At 47.6% G+C, this 22,769-nt stretch overlaps 2 protein-coding genes across 3 annotated transcripts in view; one reads left to right on the forward strand and one right to left on the reverse strand.

Moving 5' to 3' along the window:
- Positions 1–1,864, reverse strand: part of CSNK2A2 (casein kinase 2 alpha 2) — a 27,963-nt gene extending 26,099 nt beyond the window's left edge. Inside the window, exon 1 of the mRNA XM_087971862.1 lies at positions 1,377–1,864. Within this exon, the coding sequence (XP_087827988.1) occupies positions 1,377–1,480 (104 nt within the window). The 5' untranslated portion in view covers positions 1,481–1,864. The remainder of the gene's footprint in view (positions 1–1,376) is intronic.
- CFAP263 (cilia and flagella associated protein 263) lies at positions 1,830–21,440 on the forward strand. 2 transcript variants are annotated; one of them, XM_087971861.1, is made up of 10 exons: positions 1,985–2,336; positions 5,895–6,018; positions 9,582–9,743; positions 10,080–10,235; positions 12,391–12,471; positions 15,356–15,511; positions 16,098–16,205; positions 18,091–18,246; positions 20,651–20,752; positions 21,076–21,440. In XM_087971861.1, exons 1-10 carry the CDS (start codon positions 2,071–2,073, stop codon positions 21,082–21,084), a joined length of 1,320 nt encoding a protein of 439 aa, XP_087827987.1. In that variant the 5' UTR covers positions 1,985–2,070; the 3' UTR covers positions 21,085–21,440. The 2 variants fall into 2 exon arrangements, with proteins under 2 accessions (XP_087827986.1, XP_087827987.1); XM_087971860.1 differs by lacking the exon at positions 5,895–6,018 and having other exon boundaries at positions 1,830–2,336.
- Positions 21,441–22,769: the final 1,329 nt, after the last annotated feature.

Raw genomic sequence — 22,769 nt, forward strand, 5'->3', positions numbered from 1 at the left:
TGCGGAAGAAGGGTTCAAACAGAGGCTCTTTGAAAAGGGCAACAGCAAACCCCAAGATTAATTTGGGAGGAAAGGGGGAAAAGAAAGAAAGAGAAGGAATGGCCAGCAATGTGAAATGGGATGGGGACAAATTCATTGAGGGTAACTTCTGAGGGCCACAGGAAGCCTGGAGAGAAAAGCTGAAATTTCTCAGCAGCATAGAAGAGTTCTCATTCCTGCCGTAGAACTGATGTTTAAAACGGCACAGCACTCTAGAGCAGGGGTCTCTAACCTTGGCCACTTTCAGCCTGGTGGACTTGAACTCCCAGAATGCTGGCTGGGGAATTCTGGGAGTTGAAGTCCACCTGGCTTAAAGCGGCCAAGGTTGAAGATCCCTGCTCTAGATTGTCTTAAGGTTCCTCTTATCAACAATTCTTATTCTCTCCTAAGAGCAGGGGTCTTCAACCTTGACAACTTTAAGACTTGTGGACTTCAACTCCCAGAATTCCCCCTCCAGTCATGTTAGCTCAGGAATTCTGGGAGTTGAAGTCCACAAGTCTTAAACTTGCCAAGTTTGACGACCCTTGCCTAAGAGAGTCTTTTCCATCTGGGCTAAGAATTATGGGGTTGGAAGCGGCTGTCCCAAAGCATCTGGGGAGAGCCTGCGGGGGATGCCAACCTAGACCCCCCCCCCATTCCCATCACATCCGGCCAAAGAGTGTCATACAAAAGAAGGGGGTTAGAAGGGGGGGGGTCTCTTTCACACGGATCTAAAAAGCTACAATCCCTTTTGGCCAAGTCAGAGCCTGGCGTATTTCAGAAGCCCAGGCATGTTGTACTTCGTAGAACACTTTTAACGCAGGGGTCTCCAACCTTGGCCCACTTTCAGCCACTTTCAGGAGGACTTCAAAGCTGGCTGGGGAATGCTGGGACTTGAAGTCCTCCAGGCTTAAAGCGGCCAAGGTTGAAGTCCCCCGGCAGTTTAACCCAACTACAAGATGAATGCCACCTATTACAGCCATTCGGGCAACGCTGCCCATCCCGAGGAGCCTTTGTCCAGACCTTTAGCGGGAAACGCCTCGCCTTCCCTGCCGCTCGTCCCACGCGGGGGCTCTACAGGCCACGTCCACGGGGGTCCCGAGGCCCTCCCCCCCCCAAGCCCATCCATCGCAACCACCGTCCCCGGCGGACTTGCACCGCCAACCCGAAGGGGCAGGGAGGCTGCCTCGTGGCGTTTCCCACCCAGCGGCCGTGCCCGGGGGACTCCGTCCCTCCGTAGCCCCTTCCCTGGCGACGGCAACGGGACCGAGGCGCCGCTCCTTCGGCGCGCTCCTCCCACGAGAGCCCGAGGAGCCTCCGCCTCCCGCCGTCCGTCCCCCCGCCGCGGGCCCGCTTACCCCCAGGTGGGGACGTGCGCCTCGTAGTCCCAGTACTCGCGGCTCCGCAGGCCGTTCACCTCGGCGTACACGCGGGCCTTGCTCCCCGCGGCCGGGCCGGGCATGGCGGGGCCGGGCGGCGGCGCGGCGACGAGGAGGAGCAGGCGGGGGCGGCGGGCGGGGGCGACGAAGCGGCAGCACCACCGGCGGCCCAGCAGCTCCGCCAGCAGCAGCAGCCCCGAGGCGCGCGCGACGAGCGGGGCTGCGGCGCCAGGCCGGGCCGAGCGGGAAGGCCGGGGCGGCCGGCGGCGGCGGAAGGGCGCTTCTGGCCTGGCCGCGGCGCTGGCCGCCGCACCGGACGCGGCAAAGGCGGCGGCAGCAACACGGCCCGGCCCGCCCCGCGCGAGAGGAAGGCCGCGGTGCCTGCCGGCTCGCCCCGGCACTGCAGCGACCCCTCTGGCGGGGCGGACCTCCGGCGGGGACTGGTCGGCTCTCGCGCCGGCCGGCCGGTCGCCTTGACGCCCAGGAGGACGCCCGGCGCCTCGGACTGCAATTCCCAGGATGCCTCGCCATCGGGCCGGGCCGGCGGGGCTGACGGGAGCCGTAGTCCGGGAGAATCTCGCGCTCCTTCGGGCCGGGGCTGGCGAGCGGTTCTTGGGTTCGGCGGGCTGCCAGCCCGGCAACCGACGCCCGGCAGGAGAGGCGCGGCGGCGGCATGGAGGCCTTCGGGGAGAAGGCGGCGCGGGGCCTGCTGCGCCTGCCCGGCGCGGAGATGCGGGCGGCGTCCTGCGCCGGGCCGGCGGAGGCGGCTTGCTGGCCGCCCGGCTTGGGCCGCGGCGTCTCGGGCAGCGTCCTGGGAGACGAGGAGTCGGAACGCGACAGCGTCCACACGGGCGAGTCGCACGAGGGGGCCGAGGATCTGCACGTGGAGCTGGCCCAGCTCTCGACCGAGCAGCTGCTGGCCCTGGTGGAGGAGAACAGGTGCGCCCGCCGCTGGCCGGGAAGGAAGGGGCGGCTCGGTCGGGGGCCGCCGAGGCTGCCTTTGCCGCCCTCGAATTGGAGCTCGGCGCCGCCGCCGCTGCTGCGTTGGGCCACAGCCGCTCCCTGCCCTTGGGGGGGCTGAGCGATACACTCCCAGCAGCCCCCCCCCCCAGGTGTGAAGGCCCTCTCGCTGCTGGGCAGCAGCCATCTAGGGCAGGGGTCCCCAACCTTGGCCACTTTAAGACCTGTGGACTTCAACTCCCAGAATTCCTCAGCCAGCTTTGCTCCCAGGATTCTGGGAGTTGAAGTCTACGCGTCTTAAAGTGGCCAAGTTGGGGACCCTGCCCTCGGGAGCCAGGGGTGAGGTAAAAAGGAGCGTCAATCATAATGCAGAGGGAAGAGGTCTTACCATTTTCTAGCAAGAAAATGGTAAGAGAACACCTGTCCACTCTAGATGAGTTCAAATCACTGGGACCTGACGGATTACATCCCAGAGTTCTGAAGGAGCTGGCAGAGGTCATCTCAGAACCATTGAACCGGATCTTTCAAGGATTCCAGAGCACCTGGGAATTACCTGAGGACTGGAAAAGAGCTGCTGTAGTTCCCATTTTTTAAAAAAAGGTGGGGGACAAATACAGGAAACTACAATACCTATCAGCCTGGCATCAATACCTGGGAAGAGAAGAGAATAAAATCTTTAAAAAGAATATAATAGAGTAGAGTAGAGTAGAATAGAATAGAATAGAATAGAAGAATAGAATAGAATAGAATAGACTAGAATAGAATAGAATAGAATAATAGTATTATTTATTGGCCAAGTGTGATTGGACACACAAGGAGTTTGTCTAAATCATAATCATAAGCAACAGATCTGCAAGTACCTACCCTGTTTCTCCAACAATACGGCCTCCCCCAATATAAAGTCCCCGCATGTTTTATAGGCATGAAATGAAATTAAGGCCCCTCCCCCCAAATTAAGGCCTATATTAAAACATGCGAAATGGGGGGAATGGTGGGGGGCTTGCTGTTAGGAAGTACTTTTGTTGCACACCCGGATATGGTGCTGCCTGCGTTGACCCCGATACGAAGTACCCCACCAACGCCGAGGTCAACATCCAAGCCATCGCCACCCGCCCGAAGATGCAAGGGGGAGGGAATTAAGTCACCCCGAAAAGACGGCCTAGCCATTTTTTCGGGGCTCAAAAAAAAAAAAGACCCGGCCTTATATGAGAAACACGGTAGAAGGAAGCAAGGTTGTAACCAGTAGCTGACATGGGTTTGTCAAAAATAGATCACGCCAAAAAAATCTTATCACATTCTTTGACAAAATGATTAAATTAGTGGACCAGTGAAATGCTGTGGATATAGTATCCTTAGATTTCAGTAAGGCATTCGACAAAGTAGAGTACAACCTACTTCTTGGTAAGCTAGAAAAATGTAGGATAGGTAGCATCACTGCCAAATGGATTCGCAACTGGCTGACAAATCATGCTCAAAAAGTAATCCTTAATGGTGCTACATCTACATGGAGGGAAGTAAGCAGTGAGGTACCACAAGGTTCCATCTTAGGCCCAAGACTCTTCAACATCTTCATAAACGACTTAGATGAGGGAATAGAAGGGGAACTCATTAAATTTGCAGATGACACTAAGCTGGCAGGAATAGCCAACACCACAGAAGAAAAGCTCAGGATCCAAAAGGATTTTGACAGACTTGAACAATGGGCCCTATCTAACAAAATAAAATTCAATGTATAGAAAAATAAGGTTTTACACATAGGCAGGAAAAACCAAATGTACAGGTAACAATGAGGTGAAACCTGGCTCAATAATGGTAACTGAAAGGAATCTTTGAATCCTTGTAGACAATCACCTAAACATTAGCCAACAGTGTGCTACAGCCACCAAAAAAGCTAATGCCATCCTAGGTTGCATTAGCAGGGATAGAATCAAAATCATGTGAAGTGTTAGTACCACTTTAGAAGGCCTTGATGAGACCACATTTAGAATACTGCAGTTTTGGTCACCGCAATATAAAAAAAATGTTGAGACATGGAAAAATAAGGATGGTCCTCCAAAACATCTCTGAACTCAGAAGGCAGTTCTGACCTCAAATTGGTGTGCTGGAGGCTGATGGACAGATAGTAACCAACTCAAAGGAGATCGAAGGAAGATGGAAGGAATATGTTGAAACACTGTACAGTAGACATGTCAAAATCCATTACGTACAAGAAGCTCTACTACTAGAAGTTAGATCAACACTCTGGTCCCTTCTGAAGGCTACAGGAACTGATGGATACCCACTGAAATATGGCAAGCAATAAGAAAAACAGCCAACCTATGGCAGCAAATCTGAAGTGATCCAACAGATTGCCAAGAGTTGACCTGATGATATATAATCAGTCAACTTGGTATAGTTCAGTAAGAAAGTCTCAGCAGAGAGGGTGTATAATCTGTTTAGGATTTCATGATGAGTAGCCTCGTTTGAGTTTTTCTTGGCCAGGAACAAAAAAAGGAGGGTGGAGGTGGGAAGAGAGAATGAAAAAAAAAGTTATTTGAAATGTAACATCTTGCAGTGAAGATTAATCTATAAAACATTCACAGTAAACATTAGGGAGATGCCCATAAAAGTTGTCAGCATGTTCACATGGAACATTGGTACAGCTTTGTATACTATAGTCTGCTATGTCCAATTGAAGCCACGTTCAGTTGTGAAAATGATGCCCAACTTCCATCTTGCTCCCTGAATCAAGGAATGATTGTTATTCAAATTGTATGGCTACCCACTTCACCTAAGTGACTAATAATCCAATAAAAAGTGGTTAAAGCCCAATATAAAAGCACGTAAGAAACCATCCCTAGCCATTTTAAAGTTAAAAGTTCTGATCAGCAGCAGAATTCATTAGACCAAGAATTCAGCTCACCCAGCCCATTTTCAAGGATCCTTATGAGTTGCAAGCAACTCAATAAAATGAGAGGGGGCTGGTGAGATATTCAGAGCTCTAATTCTATGGGTGAGAAATGACTGCTTAAAGTGGAGAAAATGGGAGTGCAGGGGGGTAAAACAGAATTCTCCAAGGGCTTTTTTTCCTTTTCAGCTGAGTTGAGATAAATAGAAGGTAACTTGAATTGTATTGCTTAGTTTTCATTATATTTATGGAATATAGTTGTCAATTTATGGACCATTCATTTAAGAGCTGTTCAAAATTACAATGGTGTTGAAAATAATGGTGACTGGTCTTTGCACTTATGACAGTCACAGCAGCTTCTCAGTCACATGGTCAGAATTTAGGTGCTTGGCAACTAGCATATATCTAGAGAGGTTGCAGTGTGTCAGGGTCACATAATCACCATTCCAGAATTTAAATTGCTGCTCCTCATCTGAAAGGCGCTCTCCATGGTCAACATGCCTAAAACCCTTAAAAGTGCTGAACTGAGGAAAGGAATTTGTCTTTCTCTGAATTTGTTCAAGTGCTACTGGCATTTTTTTCTCATTTCAGACATGTGGATGAGCCACGTGCCTATAAGTTCACTCACTGAATTTTTCCTCTGTGTTCAGCCACACCAACTCCATGCTCAAAATTGAAACGGAAATGTTTGAGAAATTTTTCAATAGATTGGAGCCAAAAGACGCGGGAGCAGAAAAACATAGTTCATTGCTGGACATGGGACAAGCACCGTATGTAAGCTATATAATCATTTATTGTGCTGTCATTTTAGTAATGGGGTAGGCTTCTGAATGACTGAATTACATCACACGCCTACTGAATGTATCCATAATTTTTGTTTGCCCAAAAGGGCAGCATTCACACATGTCTTAGGGTTTAAAACACTGTCAAAGTGAAAACCAATCTAATTACGGTTGCCAAGGCAACCATTAGGTTTTTACTAACCTGGTTAAGCTATTTGCTCATCTAATACCTGGGTACACTTACCTTCCTTTTTTATTTACTCCTCCACACAGTTAAATCTAGTTTGCAAATTCACCCTGAAATACTATATTTTTATTGTTTTACTTGAGTTATTAAGATTTGCTTTATCTTAAATCTTTCCCCCAAAACTTTCGCTCAGATATAATTTCTCCATGGCAGTCAGAGCCTGCATTTCAGCAGTGCAATCCCAACCCGTTCGTGTCAGCCTAAACTTAGCAGCAGCCTCTGCCTGCTCCTGCAGCTTTGCAGCCCGTGAAATCTGTCCAACTCAGGTGATCCCGAGAACGGGGCAGACAGAAATCGGGTTTGGCTTCCTGGCACAAGCCACAAGCCAAAATCGGGTGGGTCAGAAATCGGGTTTGGCTTCCTGGCACAAGCCAAAAGCCCAGCAGGGAGCTCAGGAAAGGTCCCTGTGGCAGAGCGGAGACCATTTTCCCTCAGTTCATTGCTTTGCTTTAAAGCAGGGGTGTCCAACCTTGGCAACTTTAAGACTTGTGGACTTCAACTCCCAGAATTCCTCAGCCAGCAAAGCTGGCTGGAATTCTGGGAGTTGAAGTCCACAAGTCTTAAAGTTGCCAAGGTTGGACACTTCTGCTTAAAGTGAAATCCTTAAGAGGAGGGTAATGTGTTGCACAGCTCGAGTGCTGCTGAAAATGCTGTGCAACACATTACCCTCCTCTTAAGGATTCCCCACCCTTTGGAAAACACAATCTAGTGACAGCCTTCTACGCTTGCCAGATTCAGGCTGGCATTCCTCCACAGCCTCAGGGTGGCATGTGGGGTTCTTTCTGTTTTTTTTTTTTTTTTTGCCACAACAGCCCAGTGATGAAGTCCATTTGGGCTGAGAAATTAGGACTGGCAACAGGCAGCTGAGAGTGGATTGAACTGAGGTTCCCCCATCCTTTTTCCAACACTGTCAGGGTGGGAGCAGTTCCTGGTAAGGTTCAGATTGTTGCAACATTTTTCCTCAGCAAGGGCAGAGCCTGGATTAGATTGGTTCACACATGGAGATTTGTGGAATTCTATTAAATCCCAAATGGGGTAATTTCTCAAACCTGGCCAGCTACCTCTAAGTTACATGGGTTGAGAAATGGAACATCAGAAGAATCCCCTGACATTTCATTAAATGGCTGCTAAGCACCCAACCCATGTTGGATCCCATAGCAGTGGAGCAGAACAGAAAAGATAAATAAAGACAAGTGGGATTGTGGCAGTGGTGGCCTTCAGCAGGTTCTGACCAGTTCTGGAGAACCGGTAGCGGACATTTTGAGTAGTTTGGAGAACCGGCCAATCCCACCTCTGACTGGCCCCGCCAACCCCATCTCTTCCCTGCCTCCCATCGAGGCCTAGCGGATTGGCTGGCTCTTCTTTGGTTGCCCTGCATAGGAGAAGGGAGCTGGAAAGCAGGTTGGGGGGGGAGGGAATGGGGATTTTGCAGTATCCTTCCCCTGCCATGCCCACCAAGCCACACCCACAGAACCGGTAGTAAAAAAAAATTGAATCCTCCCACTGGATTGTGGCAACATCATAACAGAATCACAGAGTTGGAAGGGACCCCAGAGGCCTTCTAGTCCAACCCCTTGCTCAAGCGGGAGACCCTATACCATGCCAAACACGTGGCCGTCCGGGCTCTCCTTAAAAGCCTCCAGTGATGGAGCATCCACAACTTCTGTGCTTTTGGTCGCCCTCAAGTTTTGACTGAGCTCCATTATGAAGGATCTGGACAGTCTGTTTGGAGTAAGAGAGCACCGATGCATTGAAGCCACTTTGACCAATATTGTGCCATCATGTGATTATGCTCACATCAGTAATGTTTATTTGAATCAAATTCACAATTAATTACTTGAAGGAATGGATAAAAAGTTCACATTTGTGTTTTGGATCTCTCCCTGGCTTTGTTTATAAAAGAGCCTCCCTCCAAATACTTCATCTGACCAAGGATCGTTGTGTTTCTCCCCAAATGCTTCTTTTCGGCAGGTGGACTTTCATATTATTTTTAAGGATGCATCAGTGATATTGTTCCTTAGGAAATCATCCTTTAATCTTAAGTATCAGCTAATGTCCAATATTCTATCTTTTTTCCAGACTTAGGGAAATAAATTAGATTATCACGATCCTTTTCATTCTGAGTTTAGACTGGGATTTGACATGGAGACAACACCTTTTCAGAGAGAAATACATTCTGATCTTTCTTGTTAATCTTGGACTCTCTGTGGTTTTTGGTGTTGACCTTAAATTTTTGCTGGAGTGCTTGAGGTTCCATACTTCGAAGGATCCTTCACATCTCTGGAACTAATAGTAGGCAGCCATATGTCTCCTTTCCGATGAACTCAAGGTTGGGAATGTCTCCATGGGTTAATGAATGTCTGACCCTCAATGTAAGGAACTGGATGTGACTGAAACTCAGTGGTGGCAAAATGGAGGAGACTGGCTGTAGTTCAGGATTTGGGAGAAATGCCTGTTATGGAAGGGGTTGTTTTCTCCTTGAGGATCTGGAGGCTCTAGATCAGGGCTGTCTCACTGGCCAAGCCCATGCCCGGTTTAGCAAAGGGGGGGAAGTCGCGATACATCATGTGATGCCGCCGTGACAAGGTGAGTTTGACACCCCTGCATCTGTGGCAAGGAAGGCGTTGGACGGGCTTCAGCTGGGAACGCAATGGAGTCTTTCCTCTCAGGAAGAAGAAACTTGGTCTTGGCGACTGATGCGTTGGCACTTGTGAGCAGCTTCAGGAAACCGCTTGGGGAGTCACAGCCAATGCAGAACCCAGCACATGGGTTGAGATGCTCACAAGCACATAGCTAGGTAACAACGTAGCGCTCGACCCAGTAATAGGACCATCCTGTTCCCTACCATCCTCAGCAAGACACCTTTAAGGTATTCCTGTAGATCAATTTAACACCTAGTGTGACTCTGACTTCTCCCTGTTGGGCCCAGTGTAGAAAATGCTGCTGCTGAAGTTGTTGAATGAATTGTTTTCACTGTTCCCATGTTCATGTTTGAAAATATGTTTCTAAGTTGACATTTTATGATGAGGTGTTAAGTCATATTTGCTCCCGGTGTCTCTTAAGGAAGGGGGTCTGCAACCTTGGCAAACTTTTAAGACTTGTGGATTTCAACTCCCAGAATTCCTCAGCCAGCTTGAAGTCAACAAGTCTTAAAGTTACCAAGGTTGGAGACCCCTGTCTTAAGACATCTAAAAGTTAATACTGGATCAGAAAAAGGAAAGCTGAAAACTAGTTTGGCAAATCCTAAGACTGAACATTTGGCTTTTGCTGGAGGGTGGGTGACTCAGGACCCTCCCTTTGGGTTGCAGCCACGGGGCAGGCGCAAGTCAAAGTCCCGGATCACAGTGGATCGAGTGATATGTCTGACGGTGGAACAGAAATGTGACCTGGTGCAGCGGGACTTGGACGAGACCAAGGAAGAGCTGCAGCTGATGAAGGAGAATTCGGAAAGGAGCTTGCAGAATTACCTGGTAACACCTCCCTTTGAAGGGCTGTTTGGGCATACCTGCTGGGCAATTCTGGGAGCTGGAAGTCCGCAACTCTCAAAGTTATCGAGGTTAAGAAACCCTGGGCTGGACTGTCTTTCCTAGCCTCTGTGTCACCAGCTCCAGAGGGTTGTACTCTACTGTCTTGAAGGTGACAGGTTGAGCTGTGACAAGGCCAAGCATTCTTTGGGACTGTGGCTGCTGGTGGTTGCTTATATGTAAGGGTGAGCATCCAGGTCTGCCCTCCCCCACACACACACACCCCAGCAAATAAGTGAAATATAACATGTATTTATTTCCAATGTAATTTGAATTCTGCAGGCTATCCTAGAGGAAGCAGATATTCGCTTGGTTGAAATTAAGAGAGCTATGATAGAGTTTGACAAAGACATAGTGAAAACCATCACTAAGAAGAAAGGGAGCGTCATTGCCTCTGACAAGGTGCTGCGGTACATGGAGGACCGGATTCGCTCTAGGGTCAGTAAGAGAAAGTTGGCTCTTAATGGGTTCTTCTCCTTTGAGTCTTATAAATTGGTGAATGTGGACACAAGGTCTATTTTCTCATTGGCATTCTTACAGTATTCCTGACCTTTGGTATGTGCCAAACAGTGAAACACATTTAGATATCTCTGGTTGTCATTGCCTTCAGAGAATTATTGAATTATTGTTCCTTTATTAGACCGTCCTCAAAAATAAATAATCTTTCACTTTATAAAGCTCCATTAAAATATGATCATCATTTTGGAAATCCTCTGTCTACTTGATCCTCTATTATTGAGTATAAATGACATCAGGATGGAAGCAAGCAATGTGGCTCAAACATCTGATATCACAGAATTCCTAGACTAGGGGTTGGATGAGACCATTTTTATGATAGGGGAGATTATGCCTGTGTTGGTCTTGGTTGCATTTTGCTCTCTGTTTTTATTTTTTGTGTTTTCTTGATCCTGTTTAAGCTTCCTAGAATTGCAGCTGGTGAATTGGGTGGGGATATAAATTGATTAAACCAGGGGTCGGCAACCTTTTGGACCTCAGGGACCACCAAACTCATAATTTTAAATCTCACGGACCAGAGACCCTGGGAAACCCCCAAAAAGAGTCTGCAGGAAAATTCCCCACCCCATTTTCCTACCGATCAATCATTTTTTATTTGGGATTGCAGGATACCTTCTCCAGCTCCGTTCTCGGGGGGGAGAGAAAGAGAGAAACTTTTCGCTTCATGCAAGGAAAGCAGCAGAAGCAGCAGAAGTTTTTCTTTCTCTCCACCAAACTCCACCAGAAATGAGACTTGTCGTGCCGGCGCAGCCTCTTGGAGCAGGAGGCCTTGCAGGGTCTCTTTCTGGCAGAGTTTGGGGGAGAGAAAGAAAGACTTTGGCTGCTTTCGTTGCGTGCAGCCAAAAAGCAGAAGAAAGAAGTGGAAAGAAGCAGCCTGGTGGCCAGGCCAGGCATGTGGGGCAAGTTCCTCCCACCCCTCTGCCCTTTCCCCACTCCCCTCACTACTTCGTGTGGTTCACAACGCAAGCGACGCAAGCCTTGTGTTCCCGTGGGCTGTGTGGGTGGCGTAGCCTTGTATTCCTGTGCAGCCTGGATTAATTGCTTTGGGGGGTACTTTGGGGGTGACATTTCTCAGTGGACCACCCAAATTTTCTCACAGACCACCAGTGGTCCCTGGCCCAATTGTTGGTGACCACTGGAATAAACAAAAATAACAGCAACAAAATAAATAGAATATGCTTCTTGATTTAGCTGCATCCTAATGGTGGTCACATCTTCTCTCTCTTTAAGTCACAGCATGGAGAGGTGGGAAATTCTCAGTGGAGCCGTAAAATGTGCAAAAAGTGTGGTCATTCTTTTCAGGGACCCAAGCTGAGGGAGGTCAGAAGTTTGGGCTTGGGAGTTTCAGAGTGCTTTAAGCCTCCCAAATAATTGAGGAACCGACATCACTCCTTAAAGTTCCTGAAACACCCTCCCAAAATGAGAATGCAGCTCTTGACTTGTAATTGACATGTGAATTTATAAGCTGTGAAAAACAGTGCAAGCCCATCTGCCTTGGGGTAAGGAATGTCCTTTCCGTTGACCCCACGCCTTGTCCTCCTCAGAGGGTTGTGGCTAACCCTGACCATCCATTTAATACACACTTGGTTTCTCTTTCATGAATTCCAATTATCTGGCCAGGCTTAAATAGATAAATATAAGGTGTTTTACATATTTTTATTTCACAGAAAATAAGGACCTTGTAATTCATTCCCAAACTCAGAAATTATTGTGGTAGTTACATTTTATAGCAGAATTCCTTTGTCATATATGATGACCGAGAAAAAGGCAGTCCTGGCTTGTAAGTAAGATTCATTTTCACCACGTTCAAAGCCACTCAGTATATTCATTTATATTTACTTCTTTAAATTAATTTACAAGGCTGCCTAATTGAAACATAACTTGCTGTATAGTTTGTGTGGCATAGTCCTAAACTTCACAAATTACACAAGCCCCAATCGTCCCAATCTGGCTTTCTGCCTTACCAGGGTGCAGAAATCTGTCTTGAGTATTTGTCTTGATCAAGTATGGGAGGGAAAGAGTTCTTCCCAAAGGAGGAAGAAGTCTGAAAAATCAGCCAGGTTGCTTTATTTTTCAGGATGTTATGAAAGAAAAAATTCATTTGAAAAACGATTCCCTAAAAGTCCAGAAGCAGAAGATGCAGATGCAACTCAAGCAGGTACAGACCTTTTGTCAGCCCATTCCTGACAATGCCGGCAAAGGCGCTTTTAATTTTTATATATATAATGTAGAAACAATAAAAACCTGAAGGTTTTAAAGCATCACATGCGCAGTAGATGCTTTTTAAAATCTCAAACAGAAAGCAAGCAGAAAAAAGGGGGAAAGAGGGGGATCTTAATCAAAGAAGATGTGCATGTATTAAAATAAATGCATAAAAGCGATTAGTTGAGCTTCACCCAGGATGGAATTGGGTAAGTCGGGATTCCGGTAATTTGGCTTCAGAGGTTGGTGGTGTGGACATTTTCCTTCAACCCAGAATTCCAGCTCTGGAGGGAGAATTCCTTTTGCCCCAGAACTTAATTACAACTTTAACTAGAGTTCAAGATTGATAAGATGAAATTCTTCATAAATGGATAAACTCCAGATTGTGACATATAATTAGAAATCGCCTTAACATTTTAAATTCTTATTTCTCTTTCTTAACGCTTATCAATAATAATAATGTGAATTTTAGACAAAAACAGGTCAGCTTAAATCATAGGTATAAGAATCCCCTCAAAAATAACTCCAGCATGAAAGTTCACACCCAGCCTGTCACGTGTCCCATAAGCATGACAGGAAATCTTCTGATGAGTTAGGCCTGATCCCACACCCAGGCTGTTCCAGTGTGAATAAGGGCTATTAACTACCTTTTGAGAGCAGGCTTAGCCCTCTACTTGCCCCCCCCCCCCAGCACCTTGTCAGCCCTTCGAGGTAGACCAGATTAGGAAACCAATGTCATGAATACTAAGGCTGGTTTTATTACAAGCTTGCAAAGACATCCTGGGGTGTGCCTCCCTTTCCTCCCTTTGTCTTCCTGAGAACTAGGCAGAGCCAAGCCAGGCGCTTTGTCAAACCCCATTTCTGGCCCAGACTCCAGTTTCTTCCATCCGGGCCGGCCGGGTGTTTCCTCATCCTCCAGCTCTCAAGGTGATCCCTACCGCTGCTCCTCCCATTCTGTGCCCCCACCTCTGCTGCCCTTCAGAAAGAGAGCTGAAATCTTCAAGCGCCCCCCGCCCCCACAAAGGAAACTCCAGGTGGCTCCCCCCCCGGTGGCAGGAAGCCAGCAGTCGGAGTCTGTGCAGTCCAGTTCAGATGCCCCCCCACCTCGGCCGAGAGCGGCTGAGAGCTGGAAAAGGCTGGGTTGCCAACCTGGGCATCGGCTGCAGGGCAGGAAAGGTCTCCCTTGAAGAAGTCAAGAAGCATCCTGGACCTTCTTCCAGACCCCAAATGACTCATTGCTTAGAATCCTCCTATTCTGAATGGCATCTTCCACTACTCTCTTGTTTTAGCAATATTCATCTATTTAAATAAATGTAGGTTTAGCTTTTTAAATTGGGGTGATTCCAAACTAGTTTTAACAAAGAGGATTCAGACTTCAGCTTTCACCCAAATCCTCCAACTGTACCTTGCAGCCTTTGTTGTTGAAAAATAAAGCGGATTTGTGGCTAAAGCTGAACTCTGCCCAGGTGTCTGAGAAGTCAGACAACAACTTTCTAATTATGCCAATAATTAATGCTTTTTGAAACAAATTACAAACAGAAATAAAAAAACTTCTAAGTCTTTATTTAGCCCAGTAGGATTAATCCCTGTGGTAAATTGAAAATCTAGAAACTAAAATTTGCCATCTTTATATGAAAGCTGCAATTTACACAGAAAAAAACTGGGAAGGCTGCTTCCCTCCATCTTATAAAATATTCTCAATAATGTATTGATCTGTTGAGTATTTAAGACTAATTAGCATAGGAAATGTTATCTAGAACTAAGGTTCATTTTAATAACAGCCTTCTCCCATAAGTTTGTGGAATTTTCAAGGACCTAATCATACCAATTTAGCTTATTAAAATCCACTGTTTTGCCTTAAGGTTGATTGGACTTTTTCTACTTAATTAAAATCAGCTGCTAATTTACCACAGTGTTTTTGTCGTTATAATCATCAGGATAGAGTACCATCTACATTTATTAACAATCTAAGTTTAACTCCCATATTTATAACCAACATGTATATGATTGCCAGGTCCAAGGCCAAATTAACGACAAGGTTGCTGGCCCTGCCTGAGTCAGTTGAGAGGATTTCATCCCTTTGCCATGGGGTTCTACGCAAGGAGTTGGACTAGAAGACCTCCAAGCCCCCTTCCAACTCTGTTATTCTGTTATTCATTTCATCTATTGTCCTTGAAGTGAGAATATGTCCAGAACTGGGATACCAAGGGACAAAGCAAAACAACAGTTTGAGCAGGGTAGACTAGCCAAATGGACTTATTTCATACATCATACTTAAAAGAATAACCCCAACTAAGTAAACCAGGGCTGTCAAACTTCTGACCCGCAGGCCACACCCATGCCTGGTTTAGCTAATGGGGGAAATGTCCTGATATGTCACGTGATGCCACTGTGACGTGAGTTTGACACCCCTGAAATAAACTAACCACAAAGAGCCAACCAGAGCTAAAATTAACCATGGATTGTTAAGACGAATAAAATTATTTAAAAACTTGGCCTAACCTCAGTTGTTGCAGGACAGAAGAGCAACACATTTGCACTTTAAGGTTGTGCTGTCACTCACTCCACTTTCCTCCCACCCCCTCCCTCTACCCTACTCCAGAGATTCTCTTGCTTTTCTCAGTCTAGGCAGTCACAGCTCTTCAGCTCCTCCTGTCAGTGGAAAAGGCTCTGTGTTTATCTGAATTTGACTTCACTGCAGTGAAGCATGAATCAAAGAATGATCTAGCATAAGGCCAGGTCCCAGGGCTGACCAGCTTTCTCCAGCCCGGTCAGGCAGGGCTGGCTGTGAAATGCTTCAAATGGGTGCCTGCCCAACACAATTTGTGGCTGGTTTGCAGAAGGAGGAGCTGGGAGAGGCGCTGCACGAGGTCGATTTCCAGCAGCTCAAGATTGAGAATGCTCAGTTCCTGGAGAAAATAGATGAACGAAACCAAGAGTTACTGCAGCTGAAGCTGACCGTTGGCAACACCCTGCAGATCCTTAACTACTACAAAGTAAGGCAATTGAGTCTCCCTGGCTCTGGTCCTTCATCCCCAGAAGGATGCTCCCCATCCCTGCATCTCGTATGGACCCCGATCGGTCAGCCCCAAGAGAACCTCGGCTCTCCCGCTCAGTCCTGTGGGAGAGATCAGTGTTAGGGCAGGATAGGAGACCACTAAGGGTGTTCCTGGGAACCACTAACAGCAATAGCACTTCGACTTATATACTGCTTCACGGTGCTTTACAGCCCCTCTCCGGGTGGTTTACAGAGTTACATCGTCGGCCTCTTGTCCCCCAACAATTTGGCTCCACATTTTACCCCCTTCGGAAGGATGGAAGGCTGAGTCAGCCTTGAGCCTGGTGAGATTTGAACTGCCAAATTGCAGGCAGCCGGCAGGCAGCAGAAGGAGCCTGCAGTACCACCCTCTAACCACTGCGCCACCGTGGCTAAGGAGGAACAAGGAAACCTGAAAGGCTGCCCCAAACAAGCAGAGTCCATTCCGTATTTGGACTCTCGCGGGAGGTTTTGTCCAACCAAAGTACGTTCACGTTTCTGTACTTCGACAATGATGCCACCTTCTGGGTTGTGTTCTGTTTTAGAGGAAGCTGCACTATGCAACGGCCATGGCTACCTACCTGGTAAAAGACATTGCACAGAGAAAGGAGTCCCTGGAGAAAATTGCGCGCGAGGCCATCTTTGTGGAAGAGGTAGGGGGAAGAGGTGGGCTCCAGCAGGGGCCACGAGGAGAAAGACCTTGGGTGGTGTGTGTGTGCTCCAGGTCGCCTCCAGGCACATTTAGAGCCATTTGAATATCTGACTTTACCCTGGTTTTACTTTTTTCCCCCCTTGCTTTAACTGTTGCCTTTGATTCCTCAGGTACCTCAATCAGTTTGGATCCAATTGTAGATCCATCCAGGCCCTGACATTAAAGCCAACAAACCAAAGGTCCATGTGTGCTAAAACCTGGGCAGGAAATGAAAAGAGTCAACCTTGGCATGAGTGGCTTCACCATCTTTCATGATTCAGGGTGGGAATAAAATGTTAAAAACTGGAAAGGGCAAATGTGGAGACTCAAAAAGCAGATGGTTAAAAAGCAGTGGTGCCTGTTTAGTCCCAGAAACCGCAGCTTTCTCCCCTCTGAAGGTGGAGCGGCTGATGTACCACTGGGGAACTTCTGTTCTCTTCCTGGATTGCCATTGTCTGCCTCTTCAGACGATCTCCTTCCGGCTTAGGCTGGATGCCAAAAAACCTGCCCCAAAACCAGTTGGCAGCTGGAAGCGCTGGAGCCCTGTGGGACTTGGGGTAGCCCATTCTGTCCCTGGAGGGAGCTTGGCGGCCTTGGCGTCTCTTGCTCCGTTACTCCCCCGAGGGGTGACCATCCTTTTCCTCCTTCCCTGGACTGGGGCAGCTGCTCCAGTTTTTTTCAAGGGGGGAAGGAATGACAGTACTTGCAAGAACAGAGGCCACCTGGAGCAGGCCGAGCTTTTCAGTCCTTGTTCCCAGCATTTCTATGTTGGCAGAAGGGAAGACAATTGGACTTTTTCAGACTGCTTCACAGAAAATTGGAAAGTGGAAATGGTGACAGTGTAGAAATTCCCTGATCACTAATAGTAGATTTTCCTAGGAATCCATCTAGTGTGCTATGAATGTCATTTCTTCAAAGAAGTGGGAAGGGGCTCGGTATTTAAGGAAGAGACAAGATCAGGGCGGATGGGTTTAATCCTTTTCCGGTGCCATATTTTATATGGGTAAAAATCTGAGTCCCAGTTAATGTTAACTGAATTGAATTATTTATTGTCATTGTACGTATATATACAGTATACATACAACAAAATTCATGTAACACCCAGAGACCAGACTCAACATACACACACACATGACAATCCCCAAACACCTCCTCACCCGCCAAAATTCCCCACTTCCTGAAAACACACAAGCCTCCACACAACAGACCAAGTAATACTGTCCAACTGCTCACTGATGGTGGTCCTTAACTTCATTGTTAAGTGCCATTATAGCTCTGGGATAAAAACTGTTCAGGAAACAAATGTGTGGTCAGAGTTTTAATTGTTCTGTATCTTCTGCCAGAAGGCAGCAGTTATAAGAGGAGGTCCTCCGAGATAGAAGCGCCCAGAAATTTAAAACTACCAACCCTCTCCACCTCCTCACCATTATGTACAATGGTAAATGTAAACCTCTCTTCCTCCTGAAGTCAATTATAAGTTCTTTATTTTTTTTGGTGTTAAAGTGTAAGATTATTTTCTTTACACCACGGTGTCAGCCCTTGTACTTCCTTTTTATAAGCAGCAGACTCATTGTACTTATTAATGAGCCCGCCACTGTCGTGTCATCCGCAAATTTAATAATTGCGTTGGTGTTATACAATGGGGTGTGGTCGTGTGTACCAAGAGTAAAGGAAGGGGCTTAGCTGGAGGGCTCCTGTGCTTAGTATCAGAGTAGGAGAACGGTGAGATCCCATCCTTCCTGACTGCGGCCTATCTGCCAGAGAATCCTTTATCCAAAATCCAGCGGTAGGCAAAAGACCAGGGCCAAGATCAGAGTCCCTCGCAAAGGACTTTGTCTCTTTCCCAGGAACGGCTGAAGGCTGAGATCCTGAACAAAAAGCTACGGCGACAACTGGCAGAATACAGAGTTCCTCCTGTCCTCAACTATGTTCATGAGAAGATGACCGTCCATGATCTAGAAAACAGCCTCAGGATCTGGGAGAGGAAGGTGGAAATTGCAGAGGTAGGGCTGTGAGAGTGGGTCACTTTTGGATGGAAAGACATCTGATACCTGATTGCATTCCTCCTAGGAACACAATCTAGTGGTGTGTCACAAGGCAGTTTGTGGCACCCGGTTGAAGAAAATCATTGGAGACCATTCCTAAAGACCCATCATGGGAAAACCATGTCAGTAAATATGCTTAAGCTTCTGTGGTTATGAAGGACCAGGTTTCCTAGTTGGTAACCACGGGCAGGAGCTTGTTTTTCACTGTTTCTAGAGAAACTTTTGTTTTAAACTTTCCGAGCATTCAAAGAGGTCAGTAACAAAGGAAGAGTCGGTAAGTTCTGACCGTGGTGTTTGTTTGCGTTCATGTGGAAAATGCAAATGGCTGGTTTTCTGGTTACTCTGAATGGACATCACGCTACAAGTCCTCCAACGTTGACAGGTGCAAGAATGAAAAAGAGACCTAGAATGAGAGTTGCCAAGTTAGGTGCTCAGGTGCTTGAGAAATAAAAACAAGGACAAGGTAGCATTTGATGTTATGTAAGAGCCAATTGTCCTTTGTCCATAAGAGGGACTTGAGCCAGGTTCTTGGGCCATCCGCCCTCCTTGTGACTTTGGCTTCGGCTTTGGAATCCAAGAGATCTGCGGGCCACAAGGAACGCTGCAAGTGACTGGGGGACCGTCGCTGAGAGGGGAGGGAGGACGCCCGCCTTGCAGAGGGCTCCTTGGGCTAGACCTGGAGTCTGCATCATGACTGGGGTGGAATGGTTTCCCTGCTTACCTAACCTTTTACATTTTGGGACATTTTTGTAATAGAGTAGAAAGCCGGCATTGCTGTTGTCCCTCAGGTGGCTTCCATGAGAAGTAAGGCAGGACTAGAACTCAGGGCCCCCTGGTTTCAAGGCTGGCACTTTCACTACTACAAGTACTCCCTTGAATAGCAACTGTAATGGAGTCTGCTGTAACTTGGAACGGTTGCTCAATAACCGGTCATTATCTGAGGACTACTGTACACCAAACCAGCCTGCAAAGCACAGGGCCAACCTGCAAAAACATCTCCGTTCCCAAGTAGTCCTCCAGACTCCAACTGCCCCTCTCCTCCCCCACCTTTTCCGGACAATATAAATAGTGGACACTGCAACTTTATTTTATTTATTTGGTTTGTCAATTGCTTACAAGATAATAGGTATAAGTAAAAACATAGTTATGAATACATGGATACATATAAGAAAAATAAAAGAAACAATAGGACAGGGACGGTAGGCACGTTGGTGCACTTATGCACACCCCCTACAGACCTCTTAGGAAAGGGGTGAGGTCAATAGTAGACAGTCTAAGGTTAAAGTTTTTGGGGTTTGGGGAAGAAACCACAGAGTCAGGTAGAGTATTCCAGACATTGACCACTCTGTTGCTGAAGTTGTATTTCCTGCAATCAAGTTTGGTGCATTTAACTTGAGTTTGTATCTATTGTGTTCTCCTGTGTTGTTATGGTTGAAGCTGAAGTATTGATTGACAGGTAGGACATTGCAATGTATGATTTTATATACCATACTTAGATCGGAGGGAAGGCGTCGTAGTTCCAGGTTTTCTAGGTCTAGAGTTTCAAGTCTGGTGGCATAAGGTATTCTGCAACGAGTAGAGAACTCTTCTTGTGAAATATTTCTGGACTTTCTCAACTGTGCCAATATCAGATATGTAATGTGGGTTCCAGACTGATGAGCTGTATTCAAGTATTGGTCTAGCAAATGTTTTGTATGCTCTAGTTAGAAGTGTGATATTACCAGAGGAAAAGCTACGCAGGATTAGGTTAACAACTCTTCATGCCTTTTTGGCTATGTAGTTACAGTGGGCTCTAGCACTTAGATCATTGGAGATGAGTACTCCAAGATCCTTGACAGAGTTTGGATCATCAACAAGGTCTTGACTATTCAGCTTGTATTTTATTTTCTGATTTTTTTTGCCAATATGTAAGACAGAGCATTGATTTGTTGAGATTTGAAGTTGCCATTTGTTTGACCATTCTGATACATAGTCAAGGTCTTTTTGAAGGGTAGCAGTATTGTCTGTGGTGTGTTTGGAAATTGTCCCACATCTGGGGGGAAATGAGAGGGTGATCTGCAATATTCTGCCCTAGGGGTGAAAAGTAACATTCTGGTAAATTGCTTTAATGGTTATCTGCTAACCATTTTGTGAGAACATCCGTAGTGTGTTGTGAACCTATGCACACCAGCCTCCAGGAAGTGGAGATTCCTGGGGGAGGGGCGGGCTCAGCCCTTCCTCGAGGTCAGAGGAGGCCTCCATCAGCAGGAAGGGCTGTGAGGAGGAGGAGGAGACCCGTGTTCTCACCTCCTTCCTCTCTCTCTCCCTCTCTCTCCCTCTCCCTCCCTCCCTCCCTCTCTCTCTCTCTCTCTCACACGCGCAGATGGCCTTGAAGAGCTACCGCAATGTTTGGCATAAGGCGAAGATGGCCAGTCACCAGCTGCAGGCTCTTCTACCAGAACAGGAGAGACACAAAGTGACAGAGGTGGGTGGGGAAGGGGGACCTTGCCTGGCCTTCGACCGGTGTGTGTGTGTGTGTGTGTGTGTGTGTCTGTGTAACAGGACAGGACCGGGAGCCCCCAGCCCATTGGGGGCTTCTATGGCCTTCGATGGCCTCTCTTGGGCACTTGGGTGCCTGCTGTCTGTCTGAAGCCCCCTCCCTGCACTTCTCCTTCTAGTCTGACTTTGGGCCCTCCCCCATGATATTTTCTCTCCCCCCCGGGATTCTTCCCTTGAAACTAAGAAAGGGCTGGGCAGTTGAGCTGCTTAACTGAGCTAAAGTCACGGGCCGGTTTCCTTTCTCCACAGGGACTCTAGAGAAATCAGGAGGAGAGCGGGAGGAAACTCGGAAGCCGCCTGCTGCACCCATCAGCCCCCACCGTCCTGATGCAGGGCTTCATTCCGATGACCCCACTCCCTTCTTCCTTCCCCCCCCGCCAGACCAAGGCAGGCTTCGGAGAGGCAGAAAAGCCCCTGGAGGTCACCGAGAGGGAAGGAGGCTTTTGCCGTGCCGCATCTGACCTCCAGCCTCGGTTTCTGCCCCTTCAGTGTGTTAGTAAATGGATCTGTTTTAAGCCATTTGTCGATCACGATAGACCTGCTTGACTACAGAGCTATGGAGTTGATTCAAATCACTCCGCCACATGAGAATGAATAAAAGGAGCGGTGATACAGCCAGACTCCCTTTAGCACCTTGGGAAGTGGGGAGAGGGGACTGAAACCTTCAGTGCGACGGGGGCATTTCCCCTCAAAGCGCCCACGGACAGTGGCTGGGCCTTCAGGCTTCCTGGGAGGATTTCTCTGCCAGAAAAAAAGGTGGAAAGGGAGACCTGGAGCCTGAGCCAGTCCAGGTGCACCAACCGCAGGAGAGAGGGCTGGAGGACCCTGTGAAAGGGCATATAAGCCTTAAGGGCTGTTGCTACTGCACATCCAGAGGAATCTGATCTCAGCCCTTCTTGCTTCTCACCGGTGTTTTGCACTTGGGGCCTGCTGGATGGACCCCAAAGAAGGGTGAAGCCACTCAAGCCACCGGCTGTACACTGCTTGCCCCAAGAGAGCTAACCGGTCAGGGTCCCCCTCAGGTTAGTGGGGGATGACACCTGAGAAGGGCGGAATGGGAAGATGGACTTGAATGGTCCTCCACCCGCCGAGAAGCCATTTTCCAAGCAGCCCGAGGATATCCCTGGGTCATCTTGGCAAAGGGCCCCGTGCTGTTAGTTGGCGTAAGAAGCAGGGGTGAGCCAGCCAGAGCCGCAGTATTCCCAAGGAATGGGCGGGAGGATGGATGCTGCCTTCTTTGTGGTGAGGGGGAAAATAGTGCAAGAGGAGAGGGGATCCAGCTTGCCAGAGCTTTGAGGGAGTCACCCTAGAAATATGCCAGGGAAAACCCCAATTAAACCCCAATTAAGCTGGATCCCCTTTCCTCTTGCACTATAACAAGCAAGAGGAGGCTGAAACCCCTGGAAAAGTAGGAGGCAAACACTGGAAGCAGAAACGTGCCGATGTCTCGGTGGCAACAGATAAGAGAAGAAGCGTCTGAAAATGCACATTGCCAGAGCACACCGTCCTGGGTCAGAACTTTGCAGCACAGGCTACTTCTCTGGGCGAGAAACAACAAAACCAAACAAAACTGATAGGTTGGAGGCAGCATCCAAAGGTCTCCAGAATATTTAAAATCTTGTGTGAAGTTCCATGGTAAGAAACTCTTTAGCAGGAAATGCATGTTTTAAATTTACATGTTGTAAGTTAAACATGCTGAAATTGCGGGGAGGGTGGGGGGAGCTCTAGAATATCAGAATATAAAGAAATGTTCAATGTAAAAAAATATAAGAGTTATATAACCCCGATTTTTCTTGGCCTGTGCAAGGAAAATACCTGACCAGATGTTTGAGAGTAGATGCAAGTGGGTTCACTGGGATTTTGCAATCAGAAATGAAAGGCATCCCGTCCACCCCCCCCCCCGCAATCTTCAGCTGCATCAGATGAATCACATGGCGCCCTTG

The sequence above is a fragment of the Notechis scutatus genome, chromosome 9, assembly GCF_049901735.1.
Source record: "Notechis scutatus isolate UNSWTSFEM ecotype Mainland chromosome 9, rNotScu1.2, whole genome shotgun sequence".
Classification (NCBI taxonomy): domain Eukaryota; kingdom Metazoa; phylum Chordata; class Lepidosauria; order Squamata; family Elapidae; genus Notechis; species Notechis scutatus.